The sequence below is a fragment of the Rhinolophus sinicus genome, chromosome 8, assembly GCF_057876585.1.
Source record: "Rhinolophus sinicus isolate RSI-liver-muscle chromosome 8, RSI-T2T, whole genome shotgun sequence".
In the NCBI taxonomy this organism is placed as follows: domain Eukaryota; kingdom Metazoa; phylum Chordata; class Mammalia; order Chiroptera; family Rhinolophidae; genus Rhinolophus; species Rhinolophus sinicus.
Genome location: NC_142508.1, coordinates 35,151,098 through 35,172,890, shown reverse-complemented (window position 1 = coordinate 35,172,890; position 21,793 = coordinate 35,151,098). Strand labels below are relative to the sequence as shown.

Here is a 21,793-nt window from a genome sequence, read left to right as displayed (position 1 = left end):
CACTTGTGTTTGTATAATAAATAAAGGTTTATTAGAACACAGCTGCACCTACTTGTTCACATAACAGCCACAGCTGCCTTCCTGCTGCAAAAGCGTAGTTGAGTAGTCTCAACAGAGACCCTATGGCCTACAGAAGCTGGAAATGTTACTCTCTGCTCCTTTTCAGAAAAAGTTTGCTGAGCTCTGGTCTAGGAGTCAGCAGGCACCTGGGTTTTAGATCGGTTCTGCCACTGTTAATGGTAAGACTTTGGAAAATTATTCCCTTTGATTCTAACCATTTGATTTCCCTTTTGCTTTTTCTCTGGGCATTTTCTGGGTGGAAAGACACTAAAACACCTTCTCTGTTATTACTCCTAAGGGGGGCAGGCTTTAGCCAAAGATAAGACCTAGAAGTTTTCTTCTTTGTGTATTAGTTGTAGTAATTGTATGAATAGAAACTGCCTCCCCAACTATTTTCGGTTGTCCTGGGGAACAGGTTATAAATGAAAGGCAGGATAAATGCTGGATTTTTTAGCTCTGTGCCTATAACTTTTGTGACTCAGCTTTCTAACATCTAAAGGTAGCCGATAATAATCTTTTTTCTGAATCGATCCAGTAAGTAAAAAGCCCCCCTTACCTCTTTGGCTAAAAGTCTGCAAGGCTGTAAGCCTGGAATTGTCATTATCACCCCAGGCTCATAGGCAGTGCTAGTTTGAGTAATGATAGAACAGAAATAGAAATAGAGATAGAAAATGGGGAAGGAAAGTCTAAATGGCACTTGAGTACATGGAAGCAGCTGTCTGAGGTTATCTAGCTCAGTCTTTTCCTTAGTTTGGTTACATGATTCCATTCCTTTTAAGTTAGATTTTCCCTTTGGTCATTTCCATCCAAGTGTCTGAACTACTCTAATAATGGAAGTTCTAATAGTGCAGATGAAATAGAAATGATTATATTTCACCAAATTGAAGACAATTTGAATGAAAAAGCACGCACCTTTCAATAAAAGACGCTGGGACAACTGATGATCCAAAACATTAGATCTCCATTTCACACCTTAGATAAGAACTAATTTCAGATGGATTAAAGATGAAAAACAAAATTTAAAAAATTTAAAATTTAGAAGAATGTACAGGAGAGTAGATTTCTCATGTAAAGCCAGTCAAGACACAAAGAACGCTCTCCAAAGATAAGTTAAACAATGAATTACTGAGTAGCCAACATTAAAAGATACAAAAAGAAGGAAAATACAAGATATGTGCAGTCTATAGTTTACATAGGAAAGGTGTGCGTACTGTATAAATACACCCTTCAAATTAGTAAGGAAAAGGCCAACAATTCAACAGAAAAAGGATCAGTAGATAGAAACCATCAATTCACAGAAGAGGAACCCCGAATGGCCAATAAGCCTCACCCATAATCAGGAAATGAAAATTAAAGCAACAGTGAGGTATCTTGATATAGGCAGCTTAAAATGGGCTATGAGTTCACGTACTTTAATCAGCAAAAATGATAAAATTTAATACATTTATGAACTGGCAAGGATGCAGGGGAATTGGAACTGTATGCATCCTGGTGGAAATATAATAAGTGAAACCACCTTAGTTATCAGTTTGCCTCTCCTAGTGGGATGAGAGGTGTGGACTTCATAGAAGACAGATTTTACTTGTAAATATCCACCCTAGGGAGATCACACATGTGAACAAGAAGGCAGGGACAGGGTATTTATTGCAGCATTTTGTCGATAACGCACCACGGCAAACAAACATCTAACATCAAGGAAAGAATAAAGAGAAACACTGGTTTGTGTGTACTACCAAGTGCTTTTTAAAAACTAGTTTTATTGAGATATAATTCACATACCATAAAATCCACACCTTCAAAGTGCACAATTCAGTGTTTTTCAGTATATTCACAAGGTTGTGCAACCATCATCACTATCTAATTCCACAGCGTTTCCATCACCCCAAACAGAAACCCCAGACCTATTTGCTGTTTCTCTCCTTTCTTCCCTCCCCAGCCTGCCAGAAACCATTAATCTGCTTCCTGTCTCTAAGGATCTGTCTATTCTGGACATTTTATGTAAATGGAATCCTACAATACGCAGCTTTTTGTGTCTGGCTTCTTTCAATTATAATAATGTTTTCAAGGTTCATCTATATTGTGGCATGTAATGGTGCCTCATCCCTTTTTATGGGTGAGTAATATTCCACGGTAAGGTCAACAACTGAATTCTATACTGTAAACAATAAGTTAGACCCACAAAAATCAACTGGATGAATTTCAAAAGCATAATGTTGAGGACAATAAAAAAAGAATTGTAATATACAGTATGACTCTATATATATATGTAAATAACACATAAAATAGTGCTGCGTATTGACTATTAATAGATACTTGTGTAGTAAAAGTATGAAAAAATACATAGGAATAATATAATGTTTACCTCTGGGGCAGAAGTAAAATCATAGCAAAATATTCATGTCTAGAACATAAGGTCAATGTGCATATTTCTGTTTATATTATTTGGTGTTTTTCTTTATAATCAAATTCTTTCATAATTAAAAACTTAAAAAGAGAAAAGTTATGCAGCATACGCTTATGCATTAAGAATATTTACATATACATTCCTAATCTTTACACTTTCATTCATTTGTATACTTAACAATGACTTTCAAACGTGATTGAGTGACATAACTTTGGAAGCAAAGCTCTTTTATGTATGTCATTTGGTGCCATTGTCACACAAAAAGTCCATACTCAGAAAAATCCTTACAATGATGTATTCTCCTAAATTAAGTTATAGGCACCACATGACAAAATCCACATATATTCTCTAAGTCTGACTTCATTGTGTCCTTTGATTTTTAATAATAAAGAAATAATATAAACAGAAATAGGATGGTACTAAGAAAACTCTTACACTCATGTCAGAGAGAAAACTGGCCTTGATTTGAGATTAGACGGCTGCCCAGCAAGGCATAAAAGAATAATGAAGTAAATATATTTAGCTACTTACCAGGGTGCATGCTACATAGGGATGCTTTCGTCAGCTCACAATTGAGTGTCTACCTTTGTGGCTCATGTTTTGTGCTCCTTTGCAAAATCCCTGTGTCTGTGGAATGTCTCACCCACAGCAACCATACAAAACCATACAAGCTTCTCTGGGGAAACTGTTTTCTATTTATGTGGTGCCTTCCAGAATTCCCTAACAGTGTGTGTGTGTGTGTGTGTGTGTGTGTGTGTGTGTGTGTGTGTGTGTGTAAAGTACATGAGTTTTCCACCATGCACTTACACAGTAATTGTCCGCGAATGTAATTGTTCCACCTCGTACGCGCGCGCACGTGTATATAAACTACACATTCTTAGCCTGTTTTAAGTCAAACCATACTAAAGTCACACTCCAGATTTTGGGAAGACCAATCTAGTAATTTTTGATAGGAATGGAAGCAAGAAGAGAAAAAGTTAATATTATTACGGATTTTGCACCGAGGACACAGAGTGACCTGGATTTCCATGTCTAGTCATCTCAGCCGTCTTAATCCATACTCTGCTTCCCAGGGAAGACGCCCTTCCTCCAGTGGCTTCCGCCATCCTCCTACGCCGTCAGCGTTGCACATTCACAGGACCCTGGGGGCTCCTCGGCGGGGACAGAAGCTGCCTCAGATGGTGCCTTCGTGTTTAGATCAGCATAGGTCCCTTCCTGGGGATCTTCAGTCTTTGGGGAAAAGAGAAGGGTACACATGGGCATCTGCAGCTGAGCTGTCCAATATGGTAGCCATGAGCCACATACGGCTATTCAAATGAATTACAATTAAATTAAAAATTCAGGTCCTCAGTCACACCAGATCTATGTCAAATGTGCAGTAGCCACATGGGGCGGTGGCTGTGGAATAGGACAGCGCAGCTGTAGGACGTTTCCAGCTCTGAGGAAAGTTCCACCGACAGGGCCATTCTAGAATGGCTGTAGTTCTGGGAGGGTGAGGGGTTTGCTCTAGTATTAATAAAACGATACTGACAACCAGTGTTACCTGGTGCTAATAAAAATCAGAAATGTATGCTTTTGAGAATAAGAACCATACTATGAGAACATCTACTAGTACTGTAATATCATATTATTGTTTTAAACCATTTGACTGAGATATCATTTATAAATTGTAATTTTCCATTAAATTTCCATAAAATCCCTCAAAAATCTCAATTTGATGACTTTTTGTAAACTTGTAGAATGATGCAGCCATCACAATAGAGTTTTAAGAGCATCCATCACCCCCCAAAATTTCCTTGTGCCTGTCGGCAGTTACAATTTGCTCTCTGGCCCCATCTGCCCCACCCCCCACCCCAGCCATAGGCAACTACTGATTTGCCTTTTCTGGAGATTTTATATGAATAGAACAACGCTATATACAGTCCTTTGTATCTGGCTTTTTCTTTCTTTCTTTCTTTTTTTTTTTTAGATTTTAGTGTGTTTTTCCAGGACCCATCAGCTCCAAGTCATGTAGTTGTTTCAATCTATTTGTGGAGGGCGCCGCTCACAGTGGCCCATTTGGGGATTGGACCGGCAACCTTGTTAAGAGCACCGTGCTCTAACCAACTGAGCTATCCGGCAGCCTGGCTTTTTTTACTTAGCAAAATGTTTTTGAAGTGCATCCATTTAGGTTCTTCCTTTTTTATGGTTGAATATTATTCCATTGCATAGAGGTACCACATCATATTGTTATTATAATATTATTTTTATCAACAATTTGCTAATTGGTGCCATTAATCCAACATTTTAAATTGAGCAGATTTGTTAACTGACAATTTCTGTGAACCTGTGAACCGTGTTTTTTCATAACTTAAAAAAATACATATATCTAAATGAGTACAATGTACATAAGTGTATTTTAAATGCAACAGTGAACTATTTGTGCCTTTTGGTAACTCTCTAATTATTTGCTTTGGCTTAAACAATGAGCCAATGAGCCGGTGTCCCAGAGGAAAATGTAAAAATGTTATCTGATACTGCTCTTAGATGAAACACTAATGAACATTAAATCGCAAATACGCAGTATTTTAAATAGTAAAAAATTGATGAATGTAAATTCATTAACACTTGTTAATTGATGCTTTTATGCAGTCCATTTGTCATTTAAAATTTCCTGGAAACCTCCAATAAACCCTTTATGTTTAGACATTGCTAGATTTACACAAGCCTTTAAAATGGGGATTTTGATTCTCATTAGATATGGGAGGAAATGAAGGGTCCCAATCATGGGTATTTCGTGATTTGTCTCAGACCACACTAGTGATACTGTGTTTCTCCGAAAATAAAACCTAACTGGAAAATAAGCCCTAGCATGATTTTTCAGGATGACATCCCCTGAACATAAACCCTAATGCGTCTTTTGGAGCACAACTTAATATAAGAACCAGTCTTATTTTGGGGGAAACAGGGTAAATAGTAGACATTGAGAGCTGGGATTCAGTTACTTTGTAATTCAAAGCACACTTTTTTTTTTTTGAGATGTAATTGACATCTCAAAGATGTAATTGACATTGTGTAAGTTTAAGGTGTGTAACTTGTTGATTTGATACATTTATATATTGCCATTTGGTTACTGCCTGGGTGTTAGCTAGCTACCACTTTCATACTGGCACATAATTATCGTGTGTGTGGTGTGTGTGTGTGTGTGTGTGTGTTGAGAAGAATTAAGAGCTAGCCTCTTAGCAACTTTCAAGTTTACAATACAGTATTGTGGGCTATAGTCCTTATGCTGTGTGTCGGATCCCCAGGACTTATTTATCTACGAGTTACAAGTAGACAAACAATATCTCTCCAATTCTTCTGCCCTCCAGCCCATGGTAACTACCATTCTACTCTCTGTTTTTATGAATTCGGTCAAACACATGTTTTTACACACAATGTTAATTGGCCTCCTAATAGTGTGAATTGGGGAATCCATGTAACCAGAGTAGGGGCTGAACCAGGAAGCAGACAGGACCAGCCTGGGTGGTAAGTGAGCTCCTGGGGAATTCTAAAGGGGAGAACTCACCGAGAGGGATACTCTTTCTGGCCCGGATAAATCTGCATGTGAGTCAGAGAGAAAAAAAATTCAGTTCCAAGATAGCAGGAGTCAGGCTGTCATCTTTCATCCAGTGATTCTTTCCTGGGTTCTTTCTAAATCGCTTACCTGAAGCCTCTTGCTGGGGAAATTTGGAGTGGCTGGTTCTGAGAGAGAGAAACACATTCAAGTATGAGAGAGAGAAACACATTCAAGTATGAGATCTGAAGATTTTGGAGGGACAATAAAGACTTTGCAAGGGAGAGGAGGAAGGTCACAGCCTGGGCTGGGGGAAGGGGTGTGTCAGGGGGAACAGGATGGGGTTGGGCATGAGAAATGGGGGTCTCTGCACCATCCTCTGAAGGATGGACTGTGAGTTAAGTAGGGCACGAGACCTGACAAGTGTATCTACCTCTTGTTGGATTCTTCATGTGATGAACCTATAAAAAAATACAGGGCGAAATTTATCTAATGAGAGACTCCTTTTAAAAAAAAATTAGTTCAGGTGTACAAAACAATGTAATATTTAGACATTTACACCCCTCACAAAGTGATAACCCCCTCCCCCAATCTACTACCCCTCTGACATCATATACAGCTGTTACAATTCCATTGACTCTATTCCCTACGCTGTACTCCACATCCTGTGACTATATATATATATTAAATTATAGTTGACATTCAGTATTATTCAGCTTCAGCTTCAGGGAGAGACTCCTCTTTACTCCCCTTTCTCAGCGGTTTTAACTGGTGCTCCTCTGAACTTACCATGCTGAGTGCATCTGTAGATGAGGAAGACAGAGGGGAAGAGGAGAAAGATGATGAGGCAGCTGAAGGTGGTGACAAAGATGATTCTGGTGTCTGGAGGGAGAGGAGCAGATCAGAGAAGCAGTTGGGCTCCTGAAACTCCCTGATGGAGTTTACCGGAACAGCTAAGAGCAGCCAGAACCTGGCTTCAAAACATGGACCTGCCTTATCTCACTTAGCCTAATACTCTTAGATCTATCCACGTTGTCACAAATGCTAAGATTTCATTCTTTTTCACGGCTGGATACTATTCCATTGTATAACTGTACCACAGCTTCTTTATCCAGTCATCACTTCCATTGCTTCCATATCTTGGCTGTTGAAAATAGCGCTGCAATGAACACAGGGGTGCATATGTCTTTTGAATTAGTGTTTTGGGTTTCTTGGGATAAATACCCAGAGGTGGAATTGCTGGGTCATACAGAGAAAGACAAATACCATATGCCTTCACTTATATATGGAATCTAAAAAATAAAATAAATGAACAAACAAAACAGAAACAAACTCACAGATACAGAGAACAAATTGATGGTCTTCAGATGGGAGGGAGGTTGGAGCACAGGGTGAAAAAGGTGAAAAGGATCAAGAAGTACAAGTTGGTAGATACGAAAAAAGGTCAAGGGATGAAAAATACAGCACAGGGAATATAGTCGGTAATATTGTAATAACTATGTGTGGTATCAGGTAGGTACTAGACTTAACAGGGGGATGACTTTGTAAGGTATATAAGTGTCTAATCACTATGCTGTGTACCTGAAACTAATATAACATGTGAACTGTGATTGGAAAATAAATTTTAGAAAGATATGGAGCTTCAGAGCAGGGTCCCATTGCTTTAGGCCATTTGCTTGTTAATGTCCCTGAGTTTCTGTTTCCCCATTCAACGTCAGCACTTACAGAGGATGCCTGGCACGTGGGAAATTCCCCATAAATGTTTCATCCATCACAGTAATATTGTTTATTGCGAGCCACTCACGTTAGGTCTGCACGTGTGTTCTTTCTCATCTTGACGATGAGCATGCAAGAGAGGTTAGCTATCCTCGTTTCATTAATCCATAAAGGGAGCACCAGGAAGTCAACTGAATTCCCCAAGCTCCCATGGGCAGGATGGCCTTGGATCCTGGTGTGTCTAAGCCTTTAGGCCAGTCTGCCACAGGGTGAAGGTAGTGCTGGGCTGGCCACTGGGTGTCAAAATTCAAAATACATGATATTCTGAACCTCTTCCAGGCAACTGATAATCTGGTGAGATAACATGTACCCAACTAACTGTAATGCTACAGAGGTGATGAGAAGTCCAATAACAGGTGAATGAAAGTCCAAACTCTCACCCAGCTCAAGAATCATGTTTTACGTATTACACACACACACACACACACTCACACACACCCCAAAGTGTTATTCAGTCATGAGAAAGAAGGACAGCCTGCCATTTGCAACATGGATGGACCTTGAGGGCAGTATGCTAAGCAAAATAAGCCATAGACACATACTGCATGGTATCACTTATATGTGGAATCTAAATAATTAATAATAATAATAATATAGAAACAGGGAGTGGAATGGTGGTTACCAGGAGCTGAGGGGTGGGGGAAATAGGGAGATGTTGGTAAAAAGGTATAAACTTTCAGTTACAAGATGTTATAAGGTCTGAGGATGCAATGTACAAGCACGGTGACTATAGTTGATAATACTGTATTGTATACTTAAAATTTACTAAGGGAGTAGAGCTTAAGCATTCTTACCCTGCCCTGCCCCCCAAAAAAGGTAAATATGTGAGGGAAGTTGAGGGATGTGCTCATTATCTCAATGGGGGGTGTCCTTTCACAATGTGTACGTTTATCAGATCAACACATTGTACACTTTATATACCGTACCATTTTATTTGTCAGTTATACATACCTCAATAAAGCTGGGGTGGGGCGGGAGGAAGGGAAGAAGGGAGGAAAGAATACCTAATTTGAAGAGGTAGGTAATGATGAAAAGTACTGGCTCTAAGGCACCCAGTCTAAAATCTGACTCATTGCATCAGATAATGAGACTCCGGTGAAAAAACTGTGGTTTTCTCCCCCAACAGTCCACCCACACCCACCTCCCTCTGTAACAGATGCTGTCATTTCCTCTGCACCCATGCTCCCCCAGGTCCCTTTGCCATTTTTATGTACTCTAGATCTTGGCTTCTCTCCCTTTCCTATGTGAACACTTGCATCTGGAAGGATCCCAAATGCCTTGGAATTTATGTGCCTCAGGGTCACCAATGACTTATTTGTCGGAAAGCGAATGCCCTAGCTCCTCAGCTCCCCCACCCCACACTGGGAACCTTCTCTGTGTCCTGCACTTTCCTGCAGGATTGAGCAAAAGACACCAGCTGAGGTGGAATATCCCATTGTTGTTTAGTCTCTTTGCCTCAAAATCCTTGTTCTCTACTCCCCTTCAATGTCACTTTTGCACTAATGCTTAAGAGTCTGCTTTTGTTGGCACTGAATCAAAGAGACCCTCCAAAGCAAGAATTCTGTAAGTGTATCTCTATGGACGTATAAAAAGACGGCAGAAATAGCTGTTCCTGGACTAGCAGGGCCCCTGGAGAAAGCACAGAAACATCAGCCCTTTCTTAACCTTTCAGTTCTCCCCTTGTCCAACCTGCAGTTCTCTCACATAGCACTTCGCTAGAAATGAGAAGTAAATTATTGCAAAATGGTCCTCTTCCTATGGCCTCACAATCCATTGAACTGGGTTCACCCTGAGATGTCCACATATCCTGGTCAAATTTCACATCTCTATTTACAAGTTGCCAAAATAAATGACAAAGGGTCTATGATATTGGTCTGGAGGAATCGACTGAGAAATGGATACAGCTTGACACAGGCACCAGAAAGAAAGCCTGGCCTTGTGTCAAAGTTAGGTGATGAAATTCACCATCAGTCTGCATAGAACTGGAGTATAGGTTCCCTTTCTGGCAGCTCCGAGGCATACATATAGAGGCTGGGGGCAGCATATCTGTGCTTAAACGTTTGTCATTCTGTTGAGAATTGTGGTGGTATAAATGTGAACTCAGAAAGTACATTTTAAGAAATGATATACACACCCACTATGATGGCTATAATAAAGTAAAAGGAAATTAACAAGTGTAGGCAAGAAGGTGGAGATATTGGAACCCACATATATGACTGCCGGGAAGGTAAAATGGTGCAGTCACATTGGAAAACAGTCTGGCAGTTCCTCCAGAAGTTAAACATAGAGTTACCATATGTCCCAACAATTCTACCCATAGGTAGACACCGAATTGAAAGCAGGGACTCAGACACTTGTACACCCATGTTTGTAGCAGCATTAAATGCAATAGTCAAAAGGTAACAGCAACCCAAATGTCCATCAACTGATGAATGGAGGAACCAAAGGTGGTCTATCCATACAATGGAATATTATTCAGTCATTAAAAAAATGAAGCACCAACACACTCTACAACCTGGATGAACCCTGAAAACATTATGCTAAGAGAAAGAAGCCAGTCTCAAAAGACCACATATTGTGTGAATCCATTTATAGGAAACGTCCAGACTAGACAAAACCATGCAGTCAGAAAGCAGATTAATAGTTGGCAGGCTGTGGTGGGAGAGAGGGGCAGAGGGAGTGACAGCTTAGTGGGTAAAGGGGGACTTATAGAGTGGTGATGGTCACACAACCTTGCGAATACACTAAATTCCACTGAATTATACACTCTAAAATGGTGCGGTTAATGGAATATGAATTATATATCAATAAAAAAGAAAGGAAATAAATTACACAAGAGCTAAAAATATGAAAGCTTTGCTTCTTCTTCCCTCTCACACACTGCTAGACTTCCCACCTCATTTCTGACATGTCTGTGCTCCTCGACTATCAGATTTCAGGTCTCTCGAAGAAAACACGCTAGTGTGAGCTATGCTCATACAGCTGGAGTAGCAGTCACGTCCCAAGCCTCTTAATATCAAACACATTTCAACGACTAATATTAATACTTATTTCGCAAAGACACTTTGGAGAATATCTTTTTTGAAAAGATGGATTATAGCAGGCTCTAATGACAGCCTTTAACAATATTGGCCCTTTGGTGTAGATTGCAGAGAGGTGATGAGTTGCTAAAAAGCGTGAGTAAGTGTCTAGGTGTCACTGAAGTCCAGATGAGTTCCTGTTTCCGTCTAAAGCTACCAAACGCCTAATTTTTATGAGAATCTCGGAGGACAGAATCTTAGTCAATTCTTCGCGGAAAAGCAACATCAGAGAAAAAGAATTTTATATTCACCTATTTTTGAGAACTTTAAAGTTTTAACAACAACTCAATAATACATATTCCCAAAGTACCCCGAACTTCACAGGTCCCCATCCCAGTTCCCAAACCAGTCACATAAGCTCACCCACAAACTTCACAAACCACCACCGTAAGTTTTCATTATGTAAAATGGCAAACAATGCACCTCGTGCTGTTTTACTCACCAGGTTTTTAAGAACCTGGGAGTGGTTCAGAGGTCATCTTTCCCAAAAGGGCATTAGTTTCCCCAATCACATTAAGAAAATGGGCATTAAGATTCTCCTTGTTCCTTTCAATCAAAGGGGGATCCCCTGCCTCATGACGTGGATAAAACTGGAAAAAACACCTCTCTCTAATTATCTTACCTGTTTTTATTGAGGAAGCTCCAGGTCCATCATGGCCATCTAGAAAATAAGATGCAAAAAAAGTAATCACAACGATTATACGTTCTACTTATGGACTCTGGGTAGCAGAAAAGAGAATGTCTTCTCCATTCTCTTGGTGCTCACTAGGTCCCCAAACAAGGTTAGAACACTAGATTACTCTTCTTAATACTCCTGGAGTTTGATATTATTTTTATTAACAAAAATATTTATGAATGACACAACTAATTCCCCCCATTCCAATCCTATTCCTTGCCAATCTTCCCTCTCCCAGGAAAGAGCACCACCATTTTGCAAATATTTTCTCCCATTTAGTAGGTTGCTTTTTCATTTTGTTGATTGTTTCTTTTGCTGTGCAGGAGTTTCTTAGTTTGATGTGTCCCACTTATTATTTATTTTTGCTTTGCTCCTTGTGCTTTTGGTGCCGTATATATATATGGCTAAGACCAATGTCAAGGGAATTTTCCCGTATGTCTTCTTCTAGGAGTTTTATGGTTTGGGGTCTTATGTTCAGGTCTTTAATCCATTTCAAGTTAATTGTTGTGAGTGATTAAGATAGGAATTTCATTCTTAAGCATGTGGATATCAGTTTTCCCATCATCATTTCTTGAAGAGACTATCCTTTCCCCAACGAGAATTCTTGGCTCCTTTGTCAAATATTAGTTGATCATATGTACGAGGGTTTATTTCTGGGCTCTCTGTTCTGTTCCATTGCCCTATGTATCTATTTTTATGCCAGTGCCATACTCTTTTGATTACTAAAGCTTTGTAGTATACTTTGAAATCAGTAAGTATGATGCCTCCAGCTTTGTTCTTCTTTCTCAGGATTGCTCTTGCTATTTATGGTCTTTTGTCTATGCTACAAATTTTAGAATTGTTTCTTAGTTTCTGTGAAAAATGCCATTAGAATTTTGATGGAGATTGCATGGAATCTATAGATGGCTTTGGGTAATGTGGACATTTAAACAATATTAATTCTTCTGATCCATGAACATGGGATAACTTTTCATTTGTTTGTGTCTTCTTCAATTTCTTTCATCAGAGTCTTGTAGTTTTCACTGTACAGATATTTCACCTACTTGGTTAAATTTATTTCTAAGTATTTTATTGTTTTTGGTGCTATTTTTAATGGGATTATTTTATTTCTTTTTCAGATATTTGTTATTGAATAGAAACAAGACTGATTAGTGTATATTGATTATATATCTTGCAACTTTACTAAATATGTTGATTAGTTCTAACAGTTTTTTTGGTTGCGTCCTTAGGATTTCCTATATTTAAGATCATATTATCCTCAAATAAAAGACACTTTTACTTCTTCCTTTCCAATTCGAATGCCTTTTATTTCTTTGTCTTGCCCGATTGCTCTGGCGAGGATTTCCAGTACGATGTTGAACAGCAGCAGTGAGAGTGACCACCTGATCTTAGAAGAATAGATTTCACCATTGAATATGATATTATGTATGGGTTTGTCATAAATGGCCTTGCTGTTGTTGAGGTATATTCCCTCTATCCCCACTTTGTTGAGAGTTTTTATCTTAAAAAGATATTGTATTTTGTCCAATGCTTTTTCTGCATCTACTGAGTTGATCACATAGTTTTTATCCTTCATTCTATCAATGTAGTGTATTACATTTATTGATTTATGTATGTTGAACCATCCTTGCACCCCAGAGATAAATCCCACTTGATCATGGTATTTGATCCTTTTAATGTGCTGGTGAATCCAGTTTGCTAACATTTGAGAAATTTTGCTTCTATATTCATTAGGGATATTGGTCTGTAGTTTTCTTGTAATGGCCTTATCTGTCTCTGGTATTAGGGTAAAATGAGCATGGGAGTACCCCCTCTAGCTTCAACTTTTTTGGAAGAGTTTGAGAAGGATTGGTGTTATTTCTTTAAATGTTTGGTAGGATTCACCAGGGAAGCCATCTGGTCCTAGACTTTTTCTGGGGGTTGGGGGGGGGGGAGCAGATTTTTTATTATGGGACTTTGTTGTTATTGTTGGGAGATTTTTGATTACTGATTCAAGCTCCTTACCCATTATTGGTCTGTTCATATTTTCCATTTCTTTATGACTCAGTCTTGCTTTGTAGACTTACACAAAGGCTCTCTCATTCACAGGTGATTGCTGAAGTCCATGTTCTCCAGGGGCTCCCAGACCACAACCAAGAGGGGCTGGAACCAGTTCACAGTCTCCCGCTGATCTCAGCCAGTACTGAGGTCTGTCTGCCTATTACCCAATGCACAGGTGGGCAAGACTCCTCCCAGGTCTCTTGGCATATGGTGCTGGATACCACAACTCCCACAGATGCACTTTTGTTTGCGGATAGATGCTGAGTTTTTGTTGTTGAAAGGGCAGGGACAGAACAAGGATGTCTTATGCCACCATGATGATCAGTTTGTTTTTTTCTTACTTTCTTGACTTGTAGTGGTTTTGGGATCCCTGTTTTCAGCAAAGCAATAATGATATATTCAGTTCTGTTGCATGGAATTAGACACATCGGAGTGTCACACTGTGACCTAGAGTCATCTCTGGGTCTACACTGACTGACAGGGAAGGTGTTAGGAGTGATCCTGAAAAGGACAGGCCAATGGAGGTGAAGAGAAGGACCAGGGCTTCCTGTTTTCCACTGTGCCTGGGCACGTTCTCACCTATGTCTCTGTATCAACTATATCTTTTATTTTCTGCATTTGATGCTTTGACATCTTGGGACCTTGCTGACCCTGGAAGGATTCCTCTGCCAGGGTTATCCAATTCCTAGAGATAGGAAACAACTCTCCTTCAAGTGTACTTTTCATATGCAAACCAACCAACCCAGAGCATACACTCCCAACAACCTCCTTCACTGGGCTCTCACACTCTGGGCCACTATTCCCCTGCCCTAATCACCCCAGGGCCAGGTCCCAGACAACCAGGGACAGCCTCTATACCCCAACCTTATGCCTGTTGCTTCCCAGAAAAACCACTATAAAGGCTCTTCCTCAGAGTCCTCTCCCTCCCTTTGCGTTCTGACTGACCCTGGTGCTGCTTCATATGACCCCGCATGGCATGGCATGCCCCTAAATGGTACCAAACTATTTCTTCAATGACAATTGTTTCTTAATCCCTTGGCCTTACTGTACCTCAAATTTCCTACTAATACCTCTATTCTAAAACACTGCCCCACGTCCACATCATCGAGACCCACTCAGAATCCCTGATGAGAGTCTTGCCCTCACACTCAGTTCCCATTTCCCTACACTCAATATATTGCATCTGTATTTTGTTTCCTGGATTCCTTCCTCCCCTACCAGATACCAACACAGGAAAAGGTGTACCAAGGAACAGACCTGAGGCTGCCCTACTCACCTGTGACCACCAGTTGTAGGTGTTCACTCTTCTCTGACCACTCGTGGGAACCTGTTATCTTGTAGGCACAAAAGTAAGTTCCAGCGTTCTTAGGCTCCAGGTTCGTGAGGAGGAATTCAGCATCGTGCCCTGCTGAGCTCTGCTCCTTCTTGTACCCAGAATCCTGCAACTTTCCCAGCATGAACGTCACATTCTGGACGTGACATTGGCACTTCAGGGTCACGTTACTACTGCGTTCAACCACTGACCTGGGCAAGGCGCTGAGGGACGGTCTGGGAAGTTTCTCTGGAAAGAATTCAGAGTTAGTTTGACTCTTCATCTTGATGACCACAAACTCACTCCTAGAATTCTGAAGATTAAAGGGAAAAGTCATGAAACTTGCGATGCAGGAACAAACAGTTTACGCGGGAGGCAACTCACCGTTCTTTTGCTCATGCTCATAGTCCAGACACAGTCCTGGAAGAGAAACGCTCATGAGAGATGAATGATGTGCTTGTCTTTGAGTACAAATCAGGCAGAGGACGGACAGCTAATTTGTTCACGATCTGCTCTATTCCTTGCAGGTGTTCCCCGGGTTTATTTTTCACTTTTTATTTTCGGATTTATTGCACTAAAGCTTTCATGATTAGTCCATTTGCCTTCTAGTACTCATTGAACATTTACCTATATTTTCCCCTCCTATTTTCTGGGTTTGCAGTGTTTGTCCTTACCATTTCATGCAATTGTTATTTTACTGTGCAGTATGGGGGTTTCCTCCATCATTCAAACGGAGTTTGTGGCACAGGAAATAAATATGGGGAAGATGGCCAGTCTCTGTCTGCCCAGCATATTCTGCCCTGCAGCTGGAGGTCTGGGGTATGGTGACAACTGCCACCTCTAAAGTTCAAATGTGAACTTTGGGGAGGGCTGTACTCAGAAGGAGGAGGAAGGAACTGGGGCAGAGGACAAGTCCTGATATCCCCTCCACAAGCCCCACTCACGAAGGAGGACCTGGGGCTTTGTGAGGTGGGGCTGCTGGTTCAGTCAAGAGATCCCATGAGACCAAGCCAACATTATAATCTAGGTCATCCTTTTAACAGGCTGTCTGTTTAATTACATTATGTTCAAGTTGAGCACGGTTAAAATCAGGCTGAGGATAGGGATGGTCAGAAATTTTTCTTCTTATCTGTCATCCCCAGGTATGGTTCTACTCTGTATTCACGTGTATTCCTGTTGTGTTTGTACCCAACCCACAGCATTTCACACCCTGTAGACTCTGCCCTCCTATATACCAATGGAACAGTCAGAGCACGACTGTGCTGTTTAGAGGATACAGAGCTGGCGTTCCCATCCGAGCACTGCATGTCAGCTGAGTAAACAGACGGTGTTACTACACATCTCTGCACCTTGCATTCCTTCTCTCTTTTGTGCGAGCATCAGAATGAAGGCATGACCATATCACAGCCTATAAAACTGTGACAGGTGGCCTGTGTCCAATACTCAGAAGTCGTCACTGCTGTTCTTGCCATGTTTCCCACATTAACCCCCACTCCACTGTGAAATTTCTCACCCATCCAAACCCATCCCTCCCAGTTCTGGAGACTCACCGAGGCAAAGCAGAAACAGGAATCCTATGACCATAGCGTCCCTTCCACACGGACCAAGAGTCTGTCTTCAGTTTCACAGTTCGAAGGAAGAAGGGAGACCGGGGTGATCTCAGCTCTCCAACTGCCCACTTTGTCCCAAGGATGTGTGGGGAGACGTTTGGCCCTGACACTCTGGTTCTCCACACCATCTGGTGTAGTTTCCTTCTTGCAACTGACTCAGGAAACCAAAAGCCATCAATGACAACACCTTCCCCCAAAATCCGGTTTGTGGGGCTACAGCTCCGCCCACTCCAAGACCCGTCTCATCTCATCTGAAGTCCTGCCCAAGACATTTTCTTTAAAAAATATTTTTTTGGAAATAGTTTTAGAGTCATAAAAAAGAATATATGGAGTTCCCACACGTATCCATCAGCCAGCTTCCCCAGTGGTAATATAACTATTGTACATTATTGAAAGCAGAGAATTGGTATTGGTGCAATACAATGGCTGGTCAAGACATAGTAACATTTCAAATGCTGGGATCTCTGAAAGAGCTGGATACTCACTGCTCTTGAGAGCAGGTAGGTCAACAAGAAAACAGAAATGACTGTGTCTATCTTTGAGGCTGAGTAAATTTGTCCCCTAGTAAACTGTGACAAACAGGTCACACCACAGTCAGATTTCTAATGTGCTTTTCCTTACAGAAAAGAAAATAATCAAGGGACATTTGAAAGCTCCCATGCAGTTGTCTCCAAATGGGAAGAGCATAAGCCCATTTTCTAAGGAGCTAAGGAAGAAACATTGGTAAACTAAGGAAGTAGTTCCTCTCTAGAAGTACAATATACATTCATCTTTCATGCTACTTGCTTCTTTCTAAGTGTTGACCTCAAAATAAAAGAGCCTTTCAAAGTGAGAGGCAATAAGCATTTATTTAAGATCAATAAGAATAGCTATTGATCTATTTAGGATGCACTGACTCAGACAGAAGCTCAAATAGTGTTCTGATTAGGAGACAAAGGCAGTGGGTATTTATGAGAAAGGGAAGGGGAAAAACTGCATCAATACAAGGAGGGCATTACTATAGGTGCAGATAAGCTAACACAGTGATACTAATTCTAAACAATATTCTTAGTTTTCAGTGTAGTCATTAGTCCAGTAGTCATAATAACTGTTTTCTTGTTATCTTTGAAAATATTAATAGTTATTTGGGACACAAGTTTGCTTAAGCTCAATCCAAAGGTTATTTTGCCCTGTTTTAACATTCCAAAGGTTTGAGGGCTAAGACATGCAAGGCAGTTCCTCTGGATCGCAGCTCTGACTCCATTTTAAAATAGCTCTGTTTCTATTACTATTTACATAAATCAGTTAAGACTTCTGATGACTAATGACTGCCTCACATAACTGAAAACACTAGGGTTGTAATGGGTTCAAGCATGGGTGGACCCAGTTATGGCACTGGGAATCTGTCGTCCTCTGAGTCAAGGTGCCACTTTCTACTGTATAGACTTTGTTCTCAGGTTGGTTCTCTTTATATGCTAGAAAGATACCCATCAGCATCTTTAGGCTGAAATAGTGTACTTACACTGACACATGAAACAAAAGTCCTGGGACAGACTCACATTGCTTGATCTTGGTTCACATGCCCATTCCTAAATCCACAGACATAGCCAGGATGATGGGTTACACTGATTGGCCTTTTGGGGGAACATGTGCACACCAGGCGCTAGGAAGCTGGGTCAGTCCCATTTAGCCACAGAGAGTGGCTGAGAAATAGTTGGCCAATGTCCCACTCAAGATAGTCTTACCAGAATATATGGGATATTAGTAGCTGGCCATGCAAAAAATCAATAGTGTTCATTATGTAACTTCATCTGCCAATATCAGGCTGTGCCTCAGGAAAGAATTAGGCCTCCTTCAAACAACTAATCTAATCTGTGGTTCTGGTCTCCTTTAACCGTGAGGTCACTGAAATAATGTGCAGGTGTTGAGACGGTTTTTCCTGCAGGCCCCCACCCCCACCCCCCGAGAGCTCAATCTCCCCCTTATTGGAGCTATCTCCGGCAAGCTCCCCCTAAGAGCTCTGTCCCCCCTTCCACCTCCCTCCTTATCGAAGCTGTCTCCTGCAGGCCCTCCAGCTCAGAGCTCCATCCCCCTCCTCCTCCCATACCTTATCAGAGATGACTCCTGCAGGCACCATAGTTAGAGGCCTCCCTGTCAAAACAAAGTTGAGGCATCACAGCTGCTAGGGACGGATCTCCCTGGCACCCTGGCCAGATTCCCCCCACAACCCGGAGGCCTGATCCTATAAAGCAAAGCCCCTGACCCCAGTCAGTGCTCAGTTCTTTGGGAAATATCCCACTGAGCCCGCTAGTGTAATAAAGCTGAGTTCTCCTTGCCCTCTGGGTGCCGTTTGTGTCTCTCGGTCCTCACCGTTTTTTTCCGCAACACAGGTGCAATTACATTATAATAATGTGGATGGAAAAGGGGCCACATATTAAACCTGAGAAGCTCAGGAGACTGAAAATAACCACATAGGATGGCGTGGACATAAAAATTCCTAACTAAGGTGTGCCATGGCAGGAAGTCACATGCTTGGCCTTTAGCTTCCTTGACAAAGGTCAGTCTTTACCTTAAGTGAGCTTATCTGTTGTCTTTTTGCATCTAAGATAACATACCCTTGGAATGTCAGAGTAATCCCTTTTTCCGGACCCCCCAGGGGGCACAACCCACCACACCAGAGCATGAAACTACAAAGTCCTTCACTGTTACCTTGTTTCCCAAATATTACTAAATTGGTGCAAAAATAATTGCAGTTTAAAAGATTAAAGATAACTGCAAAAACTGCGATTACTTTTGCACCAACCTAATATCTCTACGTGCTGTAAAATGCTATCAACTATCCTGTACCCACCAATGTAAAAAAAGTGTCTCTCCATTTTACCTTTTATCCAATCCCAGAGATTTCCCCGCTTTGCTTTCTCCCACCCCCTTAATCTACAGCCAATAGATTTCATGTAACCCTCCTCCTTTGATTCTAATGTATAAAATAAGTTGCAGAACAGCGATTTTCTGGAGCATTTTCTCAATCCACTGAGACTTTGCTTCCCGGCAATTGTCGTCAGTTTGGCTCAAATAAACTCTTATAAGGTTTCTCTTAGGCTGGATGCTTTTTCATTGACATTATACATCAAATTTATAGAATTATTAGGTCCCATGCCTGTGGTTGTGAGGGGTAGGACAGAAACCCAGTATTACAAGGGTTGAAACATCTTACATCTCAAAGTAGATGCCAGCTCCTCAAATACACAATACACCAGCAGAGGCAATGAACAGCTGAGGGAGAAACCAGGATGAGATACATTCTCCTGGAGGCTAAATGGATCAAGTGCCCCAGACTGGACTGAAATTATTGGAGGGATTAAGATTGGAACAGAAGACAGAGTAAGTGGAGAATAGCTCCAACTCTGGGCCTCTCCATGCCTGTAAAAGACATTGTTAGACGCTCATAGAGGCTCATTGCCTTCTGATTCAACCACAACCTGTGCTGCAACTGATTTTTATTTAAGTGCAGTTTCTCAGGAATTATGCTACCACCAGTGGAAAGTGAGTTCTGATTTCTATTAAGATTTGAAATCACAAAGAATCAGTCCTAACTGCAACAGGAGTGCTTGCGAGTGCACACGTGTTCTCCATATTGTTCAGATCAGTTGATTTCTGTCTAGATCTATCTGTATCAGGTGACTTGGCTCTTGTTCACTTTCTGAAAGAGAGGCCAAAAGACCCTCGTGTGTCCACTTCCACCTAAGCCTGGCTCTCCACACTCCAACATCAACTGCAACTATTGCCAAACTCTTCCTTTTACTGCCCGCCACTTCCATCTTTGATTTTGACAACTTCCCCTTATCTAGAGCATTCCACATTTCACATCTTGATTCAAACCCCACATCTTCCATGAAGTTTTTCTGATTCTGGCCCTTCTGTGACCTCCAATAGCACTAACTTCAGTTCATTTCATGCTACCTTGCAAGTTTGTCTTTCTGCTTAAGCTAAAGGACCAGGGCATGAGCTCATCTACCCTCCACCAATCCCAGGAAGGTGTTCCGCACACAGTAGGCACTCAATAACATGGACCCAGGTTTGATGCAAAGCAAGCATTACTCTCAAGTGCTTTCAACCCTATTAAGTGCCAGAGGATGACCAACACGTAGGCAGGCCGGGAGTGAGGGAGTGGGAGGCGTGGAGGTTGGTGGGGTGCTATAAATCCCAGCAGCCTGTGCAGGTCTGGCCCTGATGGAGGATGGGAGGAACTGTTTTGCTTTGCTTTTTCCACAGAACAAGGCTCCAACCACGTAAGATATTGGAGTGTCTGGCAGGGGAGGTACGGGGGACTTTAACGAGCAGCAGGACATTCGCTTGGACAGACAGTGCACTTTCGCCATGTCTGGGCAGCAAAAGAAGAAAGCACCACCTCCCACGTACCAGCAGAGATTACTAAGACGCCTGCCCCATTCCGCGCGCGCAAGCCACGCGCGCTGCCCCCACACATGCACTCCCGTAGCGCGCGCCGACCCCCTCGCGAGCGCCCTGGATCCGGCGGCCAGGGATCCGGGACATGCGCAATACGCCGGTCCGAAGTGTGCTTGCAGCGCGCGCCTTGTGGAGTATTCTGTGCGCTCCTTCTGCGCACCGCAGCGCACGCACCTCGCGCGTGCCATCCCCCAAGCACGCCGTCCCCACGCAGCCAACCCCCACGCGCACCACCCCCTACGCACGCTGGCCTCACCCCACGCGCACCACACCCCTTGCTCGCTCAGGGGACCTAACGGCCAGACACTGTGGGAGCATGAGCAGTATCCGAGTCTGGAGCGCGCGCAGCGTGCATCTTCTGGAATCTGTGCTCCGTCTTGATAAAGACTAACTGGTACTTTAAGGAGACGTAATCAGGTGGGAGGATCTACGGAAGGAGCTAGGACTAACAGAAGTTCATGTGAGGACCCTACAGGAAAAAAAAAAAATCTATGGTTCTACCTTCTTTTATAATAAAGCTGTATGGTTCTAACTTCCTTTTTCCCTTCCTTAACTATCCCTTCATCTTGGCACGCTGGCCAGAATGTGCATGTGGCTTGCCAAGTCTGCAGGTGCTGGGTTGTAGCCCTTCCCTCCGCCCCCATAAATCCTTTTCGGTGTGAAATACCTCGTTGATACTTTTCAGTCTACAGCCGGCGCACTCCAGCGCAGGCTCCCCATGGGTGCCATTCCCACGAGCCCCACGCACGCTACCCCCCACGTACGCCGCAATCCACGCACACTTCCCATCTCTAACTCATTCCGGACTTGGTGCCAGACCTTCTGGGGGCGTGAGCAGTACGCTGAGTGTGCAA

At 42.1% G+C, this 21,793-nt stretch overlaps 1 protein-coding gene across 5 annotated transcripts; it reads right to left on the bottom strand.

Annotated features, from left to right (window-relative positions):
• Window positions 1-1,797: 1,797 nt before the first annotated feature.
• On the bottom strand, window positions 1,798-21,679 carry VSTM1 (V-set and transmembrane domain containing 1). Of its 5 annotated transcripts, XM_074315956.2 has the most exons (10): window positions 21,607-21,679; window positions 16,434-16,644; window positions 15,096-15,132; window positions 14,848-15,010; window positions 11,478-11,516; window positions 6,789-6,881; window positions 6,433-6,460; window positions 6,150-6,187; window positions 6,012-6,043; window positions 1,798-3,694 (listed from the first exon to the last, which is right to left on the bottom strand). In XM_074315956.2, the coding sequence occupies exons 2-10, from the start codon at window positions 16,619-16,621 to the stop codon at window positions 3,575-3,577; spliced, it is 738 nt and encodes a 245-aa protein (XP_074172057.1). In that variant the 5' UTR covers window positions 16,622-16,644; window positions 21,607-21,679; the 3' UTR covers window positions 1,798-3,574. The 5 variants fall into 5 exon arrangements, with proteins under 5 accessions (XP_074172057.1, XP_019571442.1, XP_074172059.1 ...); XM_019715883.3 differs by lacking the exon at window positions 21,607-21,679 and adding an exon at window positions 15,268-15,303 and having other exon boundaries at window positions 14,848-15,132; window positions 16,434-16,600; XM_074315958.2 differs by lacking the exons at window positions 6,789-6,881; window positions 21,607-21,679 and having other exon boundaries at window positions 16,434-18,416.
• Between the last annotated feature and the right edge of the window lie 114 nt (window positions 21,680-21,793).

Bases quoted from the DNA above. Each gene is read 5' to 3' on its own strand.
- VSTM1 (XM_074315956.2), bottom strand. From the start codon at position 16,621: ATGGTGTGGAGAACCAGAGTGTCAGGGCCAAACGTCTCCCCACACATC. The intron at 6,188-6,432 runs GTAGATACACTT...TCTCTCTCTCAG, and splicing joins CATGAAGAATCCAACAAGAG to AACCAGCCACTCCAAATTTC. The intron at 3,695-6,011 runs GTGAGTTCTCCC...TTTTCCCCAAAG, and splicing joins CAGAAAGAGTATCCCTCTCG to ACTGAAGATCCCCAGGAAGG.